Genomic DNA, 14,742 nt, shown 5'->3' with positions numbered 1-14,742 from the left:
GAGTGTGTCGGTGTCCTAATCGCCTCTTCTAATACAAACACCAGTTATATTCGATTAGGGCCACCCTAATGACCTCATTCTAACTCAGTTGACTCTTTAAAGACCCAATGTCCAAATGTAGTCCCATCTTGAGTCATGGGGGGGCTGGGACTTCAACATATGAATTTTAGAGACAAAATTCAGTCCATAACAAACACGTAGCCTATGTGTGTGTGTGTGTGTGTGTGTGTGTATGTGTGCACGCACGTGCACACACACGTGCATGTGGTAAATTATCCCCACAAAGGGACTTGTGTCCATTTACCAAGGTAACTGTGCTCTGGGGAAAGAGGAATATCCAGATTTTTCAAAAACAAATGGATACCAGATCGGGATGGACACTGATAAAGAGATCTCAAAATAGCAACTTGATCTTCTGGCTTAGAAAGGAACCTTATGTTACACCTGAAACTCACATTACACTGTATGTTAACTGATGAAAGAAGTCTTACGAAAGTTAGTAATAAATAAAGCTCTGACTCAAGCTCACACTGGGTCTGGTGAGTCCATGCACACATCCTGTGGCTATTTCTTTGGTCAAACTTTCCTCTTCGTTTGCTGACTTGTGGAGTTAGAACCTTATAGTAGGAAGGATCAACTGGAAGCCTCCAAAACTGCTCCTCCCTACATTCTCTGTCAAGATGGTAAATTAGAAGCAACAAAAAAACAATACCACATCCTGAAGGATTGCAAAAAGCAGTCATACCATCAAAGACTTAAAAGCAACAGGAAGGGGGTTCCTGATCACAATCCCATTCAGTTTATCATCTGGCCCTTGCTTAAACCAAATGAACCACGGTGGGGTGATGGCGGCCTTGTGTAAACTCACCACACAGGTAGCGCGCATCCCAGCGACTGCGCCAGACATAATTGCTCTCCTGGAGCAAATCAATCCAGCTGCAGAATCTCAGCATGGAGGGATTCAGGAGGAATGGTTGAAGATTTCCCCTATTTTCTATGAGCCCAGCTGCACTGAAAAGTAGACTATTTGCTTGTTTGCATTTTGGTTTCGTTTTAAGTAAAAGTCTAGCTTTTCTAATTGGAGGCTTTGGGGAGAATTTAGCCCCAAACACTACAATAAGGAGAAGCAGTAGCTTTTTTTCTAGACCTAGTCCAGGTGTCTTGAAGAGGCAATGTGCTGGCGAACTAACTGTAGTGAGGGCCAGAGATCTGCTCCACCACTTAACTCTGAGATCTTAAGCAATGATCTCAGAGTTGACTTTTCTGAATCTTCATTTCTCACCTGTGACAGGAAAACTAGCGCAAACTCCCAGGGTCTTCCTGAAGACGGACAAGGCCACATTGCCCAGCACAGAACCCGCCCCATAGAAAATATTGAAGAAATGATTGCTGCCTTTTCCTTCCCATGTCCTCCAAAGCCCAGAATTTTTCATCTTTGTTACTCTCCTCTCTCACAGGCTTCTTCCTACCAAAAAAAAAAAAATCCCGCCATAGTAGTGAACCAACCCAACAATGAATCCAAATCCAAACTGAAAATATAGTAACATTATTTTGTGTATCCAACTATTATTAATAATAATGGCTATTATAGGTCACCATACATAATCACGCTTTCTAATATTTACAGTAAGCACTAAAGCCATGATTCTGAAATAGGTCTAACCCCTGCTTTGACACTTTGTCTCCTTAGTGGATAGTTGTTTTCATGACAAAAACTTGTGACCTAAAATCTTCACCTGAATTACTAGGAGAGAAATAAAATGCGTAAAAAATCAGCAGTAGGCCGTGTTTCCATCCTGAAGCAATCAAAGTGGTATTAAAAGCATGGGAAAGGAAGTCTCTGGCTTTGCACGATAACCCCAACCTGTAACAATATCAGGATTTCTAATGAAAGAAGAAGTTGCAAATTACTGTGGCTGGTGTCATGACACGACTGACCCAGGATCACACGTGTGCCTGCAATCTGAGAATCAGCGGTTGCAGGATGTTGAAAAGTGATAGGTAACCAGTTTTCCAGGAATTGGGCCATCCCCAGGCGGGGAGCCCTGCACATTTCTCAGGCTTAGTTACAGGACTCGCTGGACCGTAGACTGTGTTCCATCTGGATGACACCTCCGCGGCCCAGGTGCGGCAGGACTGACGACACTGACGATCTTTGGCCTCCCATCGTGTTCCCCCCTCTGCTGCACTTCAGATAACTAACAAAGAGCCTCTGTGGCTCACAGGTGGCACCCACCTTAGATAACTACCCCGTGACCTCACCAGCATGCCCCTCACTCCATAAAAGCTGGGACTCGGGGCAGAGGCTAAGTGTGTGGGAGAGCGGCAGGGCTCGGCTCGGCTCGGCTCCCTGGCGCCCTGGCAGGAGGTTGCCCTGAGTCGAACTGTAAACGCGAGGAGATGGCTGGCTTTGTGCCGGGCACTGAAGTACCGTCTCAGTCTGGGGGATACGCGCTGGCCCTCCTCCACCTCCTGACACCAGGCCAAAAGCTGCAGGGGACAGAGCGGGGAGACATGGACAGAAAGAAAAGCCTGGATTAGCGGGAGGATCAGTTATAGCTGAGAAAAGAACAGAAGCTAAAGAGGTGAGCTGTAGGCGATTTCAGGGGGTGAGTCTCAAGAATGAGGAAAAACAAGAAGTGTCAAAAAACGTGAAAGGAAAGTGTTGGGGCGAGAGCCAAGGTTCACAAGCCAAGAGGCTTTTGGTAAAAATATAAGTGGTAATGGTTAAGATTTTTTTTTAAGATTTTATTTATTCATTTGAGAGGGAGAGACAGAACACAAGCAGGGGGCGCGGCAGGCAGAGGGAGAGGGAGGCTCCCCGCGGAGCAGGGAGCCCAACGCGGGGCTCGATCCCAGGACCCTGAGATCATGACCTGAGCCGAAGGCAGACGCTTCACCAACTGAGCCCCCCAGGCGCCCGAAATGGAATAACACACATTTTAGGGCCTGGCATACAGTGGTATATACCTAGAAAGATTTCAGCTTTTTAAAAAAAGGAACAGTTCTAGACTTGCCTGCCACGTACACACTTTAATGTGTCCAACGACGTAACACTGACTTACAGGCAAACCTGGGACTCCCCTGGCTCCGGCTCCTTAATTGTGTCCAGGTGCGACGGGTTAGTGGTGGAGCAGCGCACACACCAGCTTCGGTCCTGTCAGACACGTGCTTTGGTCCAGACGATTACAATCCCGGCTCTCGTTACCACGTGAACTTTCATGTGTCCTCACCACAGCATGAGATCCATCAACAGGATGTGCCAACGCCAATAAAACGATGACCCCGAGGGAAACAGGGCATCCCAGAGCTCGCTGGATCGGTGCCTTCGAGCATCACCAACCAGCAAGCTTTGTCTGGTAAGGATTTGGGAGCCAGTAAGAGAAGATTGTCCCCGGCATAAAACATACCTGAGAACCCCGTGAGTGAGGTTACATCCACCCCAATTTTACAGAAGACCGTGACCCACAGAAATGATACACTTGCCCCGAGTCTAGCTGTCAGCCCCAGGCCGTGCTCAGGCTGAGGGCCATCCACACCACCACACCTGAGCTAGCCCCTGGCCCCAGAGCTGCCGCCTCCTGGAAGCCCACCCCGTGCAGTCGGCCGCTTCCGCGAAGGGGACGGGCGGTGCTGAGGGGCTACTCCTGCACACTCAGGAACTGACAGTCGCGTCACCTCGATGGGATACGTCCTTCAGGCACAGGAGAGATGATTTACCTCTAATGAGAGAAAATCAGAATCCTACTCCACAAAGATTTTAGGGTTCTCCATATTAATAGGTGGATTTGATAAAAATAAGTTATCTCAGACTTACGATGTGAACAACACCCCATTGGGCTGAGGGAGAGAAGGAGAGAGAATGTTCGATGGTGCATGCAGAGGTGAGTGGTGACGGTGATCACTCCCTGATACAAATCTCCCTCCGTCTCCTTCTGTGCGCTTGGAGGGGGGAGGGGAGGAAATGAAGATGGAAAGTCTTTTTTTAAAGTGAAGAAGGTAGGAGGCATTTTTCAGTCTAAGATACAATTTTATTTATTCCAAGGTAATGAGGTTTTACAGAGTGGTTACTGTTAGCAAATCTTCCATTCTGAAATGCATGGCATCCGTTCAGAATGAGCGAACAAGGCAGGAGTATCCGTGTGCTCCTTCCTTCCTCAGCAGACCCTCCCTTCCAGCACCAGCTTCCTCTGCTTGGTGCCGCCCCCCGCCCCCCCAGGGACAGTAAATCCATCTGAAATCAGTAATGGCTGAGGTCTGGAACTCAAGAAATGAAATATCTCTTCTAGGATCTTCTAGATAACAATGCCCACATTGAGACCAAAGTTATATCTGGAATTTCTTTCCGGGCATCTACTTATTCCTAACTCACTTATATTTGAGTTTAAAATATAGTCTTTTTAAAAGAAAATTGCACTGCTTTCAAAATGTCTACACATGTGACATTTTACCAGGCTTTTTAGCTACTTCTCAGTAAACACATCGAGGTGAATAGTCCATTCTTTTTCCTCTGTACAAACACAGAAACCATTTCTTGGAAATCAGCCATTCTTTCCTCATCCAAGTTTAAAAGGGGAAGACTTTACATTAAATTTTTATGAATATTCTTGATGTTCAGATTAGAAAGAAAACACATGTGAATCATGCTGTTCAGATAAAAGCAGCATCCCACTATAAAAGAACAGCCACTAGATGGTAGACACGGAAGCCAACAGGCAGAAAAGGTATTTTCTTGAGGTCAGGACAGTGAGAATGGGGCATCTCGCCACCCTCGTGCTGTTATGTCTGCCAGTCTGCTTGGCATATCCACTGAATGGAGCAGCGAGGAAGGAGGACTCGAACATGGATTTTGTGCAGGTACTTTGTGGTGGCGACCACTGCAGCCACTGGCCTGTCTCAGGGGCAGGAACTAATGTGCCTCCTTGGTCTTGCCACACAAAGGATGCTTTGATCGGTAGTTACTATGTTGGAATAAGTTAGCCCTGGGAACGTTAAAGTGTTAGCGGTGGGTTGTACTTTTGAGCAGAGAAGGGAAGCAAGGTGCAGGAAAGGCATCAAATTCCTCCAGCTTGTCTAAGAAAACACTAGCAGCTGCTTTGGGCCTGAATGAGAGGAGCAAATGAGAAATGGGTGAAACTTCTCTGGCTTTAGAACTTCTTTGGTTGAAATAGGAGGAACACACTCATTTTGATTTTCAAATAATTTCAGGTAGTAACATTCATATTGTTACTTGTCATGTTTAGGCAAAAGAATTGATCCCACTTCAGTCTTGAACCAAGTCTATATTAACAGGATAAATTTCTGCCCCTCTTCTGCCTTTAAAAACCTTTCCTTTTCTATGGCTGGACGGAGCTCCTTTACACGTCCTAGATGGGTTGCTGACTAACTCTTGAACTACTTAATGCCAATTTGATCTTTTAAATTATTAGGTTGAGTTTTTGTTGTTTACTACCCCATTAGCAATACCTGGAAAACTACTACAACCTTGCCAAAGATACGAAACCATTTGTTAGAAGACGGGACGGTGGTCCTGTTGTTGAAAAAATCCGAGAAATGCAGAAGTTCCTCGGATTGGCGGTGACGGGGAAGCTGGACTCGGACACTCTGGAGATGATGCGCAAGCCCAGGTGTGGCGTTCCCGATGTTGGGGAGTTCACTACCTTCCCTGGCATCCCCAAGTGGAGGAAAACCCACCTTACTTACAGGTAATGGGGCCAAAGAGGTTTCCACATACTATCGAGATTTTACAAAGGACTATCACAGGAGGAATAATGTCTTCCTCAATTTTTCTCAGGAAGGATTGTAGATTATACACTGGATTTGCTGAGAGATGCTGTTGATTCTGCCATTGAGAAAGCTCTGAATGTCTGGAAGGAGGTGACTGCACTTACTTCCTCCAGGACTGATGAAGGGGAGGCTGACATAAAGATCTCTTTTGCAGTTAGAGGTAAAAAAACCAAAAAAACGAACATGAAATGCATCTATTTATCTAGTTGCTGATGGGGGGTGGGGGGGGGATGTTCCGAAGAGAGAGATCCTGATTACCTATCTTTCCAATAAAAACATTTTCTCTGTGAGATCATGGAGACTTTAGCCCTTTTGATGGATCAGGACATGTTTTGGCTCATGCCTACCCGCCCGGGCCCGGCTTTTATGGAGACGTTCACTTTGATGATGATGAACTATGGGTGGAAGATAAATCAGGTGGGTCACATACCTCTCTGGATGGCTTCAGGAATAATGTATAACACTATCCAAGAATACTTTGATTATTCAGAATGAGCATTAAATGTAACATCCTAATAACTACGATGTGTGAATGGGCATTTCATTATTTTAACTCGAAATGATAAAGGTAGAATGAATTGCATTGAATCACTTCCAACCTAAAATGTGCCCTTGGGTTTCTTCTTTTCTTTCCATTGGCCTATTTTCCTCTTAAAAGATCAGGAAAAATGTCAGAAAGCAAAGGAAATTGTTAAGTCATCTATTTAAGTAAACCTGTAACTATCTCTAGCTTAGGAGCTTTTTATCCCCCTAAATTAATTCTGAAAGATTTTACTAGGTTTAAACACAATGAGCAAAATTAATGCCGTTTTATTTTTTTCAAGTGGCTTCTGAAGTTTGCAAACACATTGTTGAAACAATTGCTATTTTCAAGATTGTTTGGATTTTTTAAAACAAATGCAAAGAGCATCTTTATTGAGAGTACAAACTTGCGCTGCAAGAAATGATCTTGCTTTATTCGAATAACTATTCTTTTCTGTATAATTACTTGGAGGCTTGATTAAATTTCTACTATTTTATTCAAAGTTTTTATCATATAAAGAAAAGCTGAATTCAGCTGTGTTTGGGCTGCAGAAAACTGTTATTGGACATATTTCTGCTTTAAAATAAAGATTGTACCTATCCCATAGAAACTACTCCTGGAAAGGTTTTTAACCACCAAAAATTATTTGATTATTTTGAAAAGGAGGAAGAACAACACAGGCTAAATCCCCACAGGAAATGACCAGTTTTGTTGCATAAGAGTTTGAGGAATAACATGAATCCTCTGTGATTAATTTCAACTGAGGTTACCACTGGCGCATGTTACTAAATTTGAACAATAACCAACTTTGTATTTGTAGAGACAATGAGGAGTCATACGTGTTGACCTGGTAGTCTTGGGACCTCCAAAAATAATATCTTTTGGAAACAGTGTTTGTCATTGTCACTATAGGTGAAGTGACCAGGTTTCCCTGACCGAAGAGACCTGGGGAGGAGGAATATGGTGAAAAGCTCTCAGATTATATTGATTTCAAGTCAACCTTGAAGAATAATTAAGTAGGGATTATGCCAATGACGAACAGTCCACAAATGAGGAGGAGATGCCATGTGGTTCTCAGGATAGCCCGTATGACTGGCATGTGTTCTTCCAGTAGCAACCAACTTATTCCTGGTTGCTGCTCATGAACTTGGCCATTCCCTGGGTCTCTTTCCCTCGACCGACCCTCGCGCTCTGATGTACCCAGTCTACAACGCACTCACAGACCTGGCCCGCTTCCGCCTTTCTCAAGATGATGTGGATGGCATCCAGTCCCTGTACGGTGAGCGATGTTGGAAACAATGCTCACTCATTCCTGATGTTTTTAGGAAAGTGTTATGAGATGGTCTTCGGGAAAACTTTAAAATGCTGCACGAAGGGTTTGCAATTCCCCTCAGAGCACCCTGAGAGTGTTTGGAAAGCACATACACGGACGACAGCCTCACAGTTGTCCTTCTGTTTGCCTCCCCACATCTGTTCCCCTCAGGAGCTCCCCCCGTCTCCCCGGATGAGCCCATGGCACCCACGGAATCTGTGCCTTCAGGACCTGAGACCCCAGCCGCGTGCGACCCCGCTTTGTCCTTCGACGCAATCAGCACTCTGAGGGGAGAAATCCTGTTCTTTAAAGACAGGTCAGACCAGAAGATTCCATTTCTCTCTCCCTTCTTTTGATGCACCATGCTTAGAAAGGAGAACAGAGACTTGACAGAAATGTTTAAAGAAAATATTTCCTCTACACTTTAACATCATTCAGATCTGGTTCTTGTTGCATTTTTATCACTTCCTTAAAAGAGTCCGGATCATTGTTTAACAGACTTACAAAGGATGATTCTGGGTCCCTAGAATGTAAGCTGGACGAAGGCGTGGGGTTTTATCTGTGTTGTTCAGTGTTAGCGCCCCAGGACCTAGAACAGGCCTGGCACACACAGTGAGTTGGATAAGCGAATGAGTAATAGCTGCATTTAAATATCATCAACCATGCCATGCTTCAGAATGCATGGGTGCATCTTTAGAAGTAGGACTGTATCCTTACCTTTGCTAACAAACGCTACTATTTAAGTTAATTAATTTCAGAAAAAGTGATCTATGTTTCTGGCACAATATTAAAATAGCACCAAAAGACAGAGAGTGGAGAGAAAAGTCTCTCTCCCACGTCTGACCTCCGCAGAGCCTCGTTCTCCCCATATGGGCAGTCACTGCAACCCATCCTTCATCCCTTTACAAAGATATTCTGTTCCCATACAAACATAAATAAGTGTATTTTTTCCTGCTACTTTTTTCAAAAATGTTAATGAGTGCATAATATACATACCATTTACAGGCTTTTACAATGGTGTAGGGGCCAAGGGCAGGCCGCCCCAAAATGTGCCACTCTACCATATGGATTATTTTAAATAAAAGTGACTCAAGAGCCAGCCTGGGCAGGAAGGACACTGAGACTGTCCTCTGTCCCCCTGAAAGCAGGAGATAAACGTCCAGGTGAAAGGTGCCCTCCTTGTGCCAGGAGGTAAAGACCCATCCTTATCACTAGAGATGGGACATTTGGAGCCCAGAAGGCCATGTCCACAACCCTCGTGACTTTTTGCTAATGTACTCACTCTGCCGGCCCAAGTCTGTTTACAATTTCTTGGTGACTAAAACTCCCAAAGTTCAGTTTCCTTTGTCCTGTCGATGCCTCACATATTTATGGGCTCTTGGTCTCAAAAACTGCCCACTTGGTCATTTCTTCAGGTCTCAGTATCATAACAGGGCCTTTGTGTGTACGTAATAAACTTTGGTTTTTTTTCTCCTGTTCATCATCTTATGTAAATTTATTTCTTAGTCCAGCTGGAAGAGCTCCAGGGTAGAGAAGAATTCTCCTTCCCTTCAGTGAACACTACTAAGCTAAATAATTACATGGCCATGGATTTCATTAGCCTGGGATCATAAGAAGGAAGACGGTCCCATACCGACTTCTGAGTTGTCATTGATTGAAAGAGAGAATATGTTCCTTTATATACCCATCTAAAGGATAAAAACCATTGTGATTAATGTCTATGTCTTCCAGATATTTTTGGTGCAGATCTCACTGGAGCCTCAAACTTGAATTTCATTTGATTGCTACATTTTGGCCCTCTCTACCCTCAGACTTGGATGCTGCATATGAAATTACAAGCAAGGATATCCTTTTTGTGTTTAAAGGTAAGTGCTATATAAGAATTTTAATTTGATGAAATAAATCCCATTTCAAAAATTTCACCAAGACATGAATTTTCTCCATTAAATTAAATTTTGTGAGATTTATTACTGCAAGACCTAGTGTTGATGCTTAAATAGGACATGTACAAAGAAGATTATAAGTTTTACTTTAAAATATTCAATGAGATCTAAGTATGCTATCCCACATTCATGAATAGAAAAATAGTAATAATGTAATATAGAAATGATACAGTCAATGTAGTAAAAACGTCAACTTATCTATAGATGCAAGGAATTTTCCATTCAAATGCCAAAATATTTTTCACAGAGCTTGATGAATTAACAAATTAACAAAGTTCTTAACAAATTAAGAATTTGTGTGGGAGAGCAAAGGCCAAGAATAGGCAGGATGCTCCTGGAGAAGAATAAGATGAGGAGGAGTGTTCTGCATCGTGGCGCTTGGGTGGATGAGATAATGCAGTGTCAGGGCAAGGATGGGTGCAGTAGCTAATGGGACTGACCAGGCCTCTCTGTTCCTGTATCACATTTGTAAAGTGCTATTTCCACTTCCTCCACTGTTAATCTGCTCTTTGAGCGGCTATTACGTCTTGAGTCAGTTTTGCTAACATATTTTTCTAGGAATTTATCAACTTCGGTTTCAAATCAACTGGTATGAAACTTTCTGAGTGTTATTTTGTTATTTTAATTATTGTTGAAGTTTTGTTCCCTTTGTTCTTCCTGATACTGAATCTTTGTGCTTCTCTCTTTACCAATCTCTGGGACAACAGGGTATGTAATAATTTTATTCATCCTCTCAAAGAACAAACTCTCAGCTTTGTTAATCCTCTCTATTGTATTTTGATTTTCTATTTAATTAGTTTCTGTCTGCATCATTATTGCCCCTGTCTGTGCTATCTTTGAATTTATTCTGTTGTTTTTTATAACTCAAGCTTGGTCTTTAACTTGCAGCCCTTTCTTCTCTGCTGGTATAAACATTTATGCCTGTAAATAACCCTTTCTTCTCAGCTTTTGCTTCATTCCTACAAGTTTTGATGTGTAGGATTTTCATTTTGTTCATCTTTAAGTTTTTTTTCCATTTTTAATTTTTTCCCTTGACTCTTATGTTTTGGGGAGTATTTTTTTAAACCTCAAACTGGTGTGGGGATTTTTCAAAGTTGGATATTACTGACAATCTCACTCTTATGAGGAGTCAATGAAATATTGTGAAGTTGCATTGGATATTGTAAAGGGTTCTATGACTCTGAAGCATTGCTATCATCCGTTAATTTATCTAGCACTTACTTAGCCTTGCAACATGCCAGGCGGTGTACTTGTTAGTGGAGGTCAAACCTAAAAGAGGCTCCTGTTCTAGAGAGAGTAGCAGAGACGAAGCCGTGAGTGTTACACCCAGTAAGAGCTGGGATTAAGGGAAGCTGGCCCTGGACCCACACCCAGGGCTCAGCAAAGACCCTGGGGGGAGATGACGTTTAGGACGCGTATTGAAGGAGGAGAACTTTGCTGTGTGGACAGGCGCTGAGTGTGTAGAGAGTAGAAAATGTCTTCAAGGCAGAAGGAGCTGTCTACACCGAGGGAAGACTGCATCTGCAGCTGCTCAGACAGATACACCTCCCTCAGTTCAGATGTGGCAAGAGAGACAACAGATGGACATTTTGGATTAGTTAACTGGCAGGGATGCAAGGAAGGGATTCAGGGTTGACGTGGAGGGGAGGTGTGATGAAACAGAAGCAGAGACGCTGATGGGATTCCAGTGTCCTAATTCACTGAAATTTGAGTGGCTTCCTAAGGTATTCAGAAGAAGCCCAGTCTGGACTAGTGACCATAAGAGACCCAAGGAAAAGTGTCCAATAAGTAATCAACTTAGTGATTCAAAGCTTACAGAAGAGTTCCAAGTTAGAAACTTAGATTAAAAGTCACCAGCAACCAAGACCAGTCACCGTAATTATAAACTGTAATAAACTCTAGTATTTATAGACAATAAATATACGACCCAGAAAGGACAGGGACCAGAGTTAATGACTCATTTATTCATTCACTCATTTGGGGAATATTTGTTAAATACTAGCTATCGCCTGGGCATTGGGTTAGCGGTTGGAATTAAACAAGGCTTCTTGTGTTCCACAAAAATGTACTAAATTCTTTTCTAAAACCACAAGTCTTCACTAAAGTTTCTTGGCTTTCTTTTTTTCAATAGGAAATGAGTTCTGGGCCATCAGAGGAACTGAGGTACAAGCAGGTTATCCAAAAAGCATTCACACCCTGGGTTTTCCTACAATCATAGGGAAAATTGATGTAGCCGTTTCTGATGAGGAAAAGAAGAAAACGTATTTCTTCGTAGGGAACAGATACTGGCAGTAAGACTCGGATGGGATGGCTTTGTATGGAGGCTTGTTAGGGAAATTATTCTCTTTCTTTAAGGAAATCCCCCACTCCCACCCTCTAACTTGTTCTAACTTCTCACTTTCTGATTATGAAGAGGACAACTTACAGTTACTCTACTTCTTCGATACAATAAAGGGCTCTCAGAATGGCTGGGCACTGGGTTATATAACCAGACCCCAGAAGACATCAGGAGAGGCCACCTGAGTTCCAGACACCAGGCCACCATAGGAAACCCGGTGTGTCAGGCTGTAGAGACAAGGTCTACAGGGCAGGTGTGATAAAGAACCAGGAGTTTTTTAGCCAAGTGATTAACTCACTTTGCATCTCTTGTGTATGCAGTCCTCATGCATTTGTGGCAGAAAGTCATTTGGGCTCTGTGTCGAGGCTTAGAAACTTGACCTCAGACATATAGAGAAAGAACCTCTGTGGAATAGCTGTATTTCTTTCTCTTGGCACAGATTTGATGAAAACAACCAGTCCATGGAGCAAGGCTTCCCCAGACTAATAGCGGATGACTTTCCAGGGGTTGAGCCGGAGGTTGATGCTACATTTCAGGAATTTGGTAAGGAGGTACTCCTTTCATTGCCCATGGGGACACTCGGGGGCATTTTATGGAATCAAAATCATGAGGAGAATCCAAATAATTTTCAAATCATTTAGTCTTAGACTCTTTTTACTCTAAACTTCTGGACATTTTAACTTTCTAATTTCTGCAAATTGAGTTTAAATTTTATTTTTCCTGAATCATTTCCAAGTCTCTGTTTCATACCTACACATAACATCAGAGGGTACTTCCTCACACCATATTACTCAGGTCACTACGTTGGTATAAAAACGTAACCAGGTATGAGCCAGGGTTACTAATGGTGGGATGTCATCTCTTTTTTCATCCTCTTACCTGTTCTTTCCCATCCCAAGGGAATTTGTCTGGACTTCTGCTGCAGGCTGTAATTGCCTACATTAAGTCATGCATTTGTAAATAAATAGCAGCCTTCCAATATGCTCAAAATAGACAAAATTTTATTCTTGGTAATGGGCAAATGGGAAGATACCACTTGTACTGGTTCTGAAGGAATTTGCAGGGAGATGCCAGGGTTTGACCATCATAATGCTCATGAGGTTCATGATCTTATTGCTAAGATAACTTGACTTTAGTGTGTACGGAGTGGGAAATGGACCTCCAGTGCTTTGTGCTATTGGCCTGATTCTCCTGGGTCCAATGGCCTCCCAAGCTGCACGTTAGGACCTAGTGAGGGAAGTGGGAGTATTTAAAATACGATAGAATCTTAGTACTTTGGAGGTAGTGTAATCTAATGTTTTAAGAACACTGGCCTTGACGTCAGAGGAGATGGAGTTCTCCCTCCATCTTTCATTAGAGATGTTATCTTGGGGAAACCGCAAACTCTCCCTAATTGTCACCTTTGTCCTCCTTAGTGACATCTCACACTTTTTTGGTAAGGAGAGATGAGACGAAACACATGAGCCCTTAGCACAGTGGCCCGTTTATCAAGCACACGTCATAAATGCCATTCACTAATAGCTCACTCTTATTCCGAGTTATGCATGTTGCAAAATGGATTTACTTGAAGATGTCTCATTGTTTTCCTCATCTATATTCACAGGATTTTTCTATTTCTTCAGAGGATCGTTACAGTTTGGATTTGACCCCAATGCCAAGATGGTGACACATACATTGAAGAGTAACAACCGGTTATATTGTTAGATGAGAAATGAAGGAGATAGATTCAAATGAGTATAATAATTATTCACCTAATTTATTGTAAGTCAAAATGTTGAGTTTTCCTGCCTGTGCAGTGGCCAAAGAAGATGAGCTCTGTAGACACTTTCATGTGTCCTGGAGCATTTATTTGGACCACTTCACTTGCTTTGGGTCACACTGAATGGAAGTGGGAGACATCCGTGTGCACTGGTCAGAGAATGTATCTCCATGGGTGTTTTATTTGCTATTTAATAACGATTTTTATTTTTGACCTGTTCCTTCTTTCTAGAATAATTCATTTTTAATATAATGACCACAGTGTGGACTGAGCACTTAACAGATGTTCTGCTAGCAGGTGTAGTAGGAACGCATGCTCCATGGATGGCACCTATGACTGTCATGTACCCTCTCCCATTCTCTAGTCTCTCCACCCACAGGATGTTTATTTTCACCTCCAGATATCATAGGCATTCCTTGCACACCTAAGGAAGAAAGAGCTTAGTAGTCCTGTGACTGGGTCTGGACAAAGATGAGAAATAGAATTCTAGAATATTGGCACCTAAGAAGCTAGCAAATCATCTAATGAATGTTATAATTTATAGGTGAAATAAAAGTAGTGTGAAATCCAGCCACCTCTTTTTTTTTTTTTTTTTAACCCTGACTGCCCTGGAGAGCAAATTTCTCATATCCTCCTCACTCTTTCATTAAAATATTCTCTGGTTCCCATTTTATAGATGGCAGCTCCTGGGTAATAATAGATTCTGTGGACATGCTAACTGTGTGACAGGCTTATCACTAAATTGTATGCTTCATACTACACCAGGTACCCTACAGAGACTTGCTCATTCTTTTACTGGTTCACTTAATGACAGACACTGTCTTGAGTACAAGGGTGTAGGACAGTGAAGAAAACTCATTGAACCCAACCTCTTTGAGTTCTATCTGGTGGGAGTAAGAAACACAACAAACACAAATTAACAGATATTATAAATTATAAAGATGTTATTAAAGAAATGACACAATGATAAGGGAGAATAATGTTGGGGGTGGGAGGGAGCTACCAGTTAAAGTCTAGTTGTTTGAAAATATCTCTCTGGGACAATCATGAAGGGGGGAAAAAAAGCATCTAAGTTCAGTT

General features: G+C 42.7%; 1 protein-coding gene across 1 annotated transcript; it reads left to right on the top strand.

Annotated features, from left to right (window-relative positions):
* The first annotated feature begins 4,707 nt into the window (after nucleotides 1-4,707).
* Nucleotides 4,708-14,170, top strand: MMP10 (matrix metallopeptidase 10). The gene is made up of 10 exons (XM_025893472.2): nucleotides 4,708-4,857; nucleotides 5,461-5,705; nucleotides 5,799-5,947; nucleotides 6,079-6,204; nucleotides 7,425-7,589; nucleotides 7,794-7,938; nucleotides 9,354-9,487; nucleotides 11,697-11,856; nucleotides 12,343-12,446; nucleotides 13,507-14,170. The coding sequence occupies exons 1-10, from the start codon at nucleotides 4,753-4,755 to the stop codon at nucleotides 13,605-13,607; spliced, it is 1,434 nt and encodes a 477-aa protein (XP_025749257.2). The 5' UTR covers nucleotides 4,708-4,752; the 3' UTR covers nucleotides 13,608-14,170.
* The last annotated feature ends 572 nt before the right edge of the window (nucleotides 14,171-14,742 follow it).

Source organism: Callorhinus ursinus, unplaced genomic scaffold (genome assembly GCF_003265705.2).
Source record: "Callorhinus ursinus isolate GAN/ISIS: 27379988/994484 unplaced genomic scaffold, GSC_fseal_2.0 scaffold19, whole genome shotgun sequence".
In the NCBI taxonomy this organism is placed as follows: Eukaryota; Metazoa; Chordata; class Mammalia; order Carnivora; family Otariidae; genus Callorhinus; species Callorhinus ursinus.
This window is presented reverse-complemented; position numbering and strand designations above follow the sequence as displayed.

Bases quoted from the DNA above. Each gene is read 5' to 3' on its own strand.
- MMP10 (XM_025893472.2), top strand. From the start codon at position 4,753: ATGGGGCATCTCGCCACCCTCGTGCTGTTATGTCTGCCAGTCTGCTTG. The intron at 5,948-6,078 runs GTAAAAAAACCA...TTTCTCTGTGAG, and splicing joins GATCTCTTTTGCAGTTAGAG to ATCATGGAGACTTTAGCCCT. The intron at 6,205-7,424 runs GTGGGTCACATA...TTCTTCCAGTAG, and splicing joins ATGGGTGGAAGATAAATCAG to CAACCAACTTATTCCTGGTT.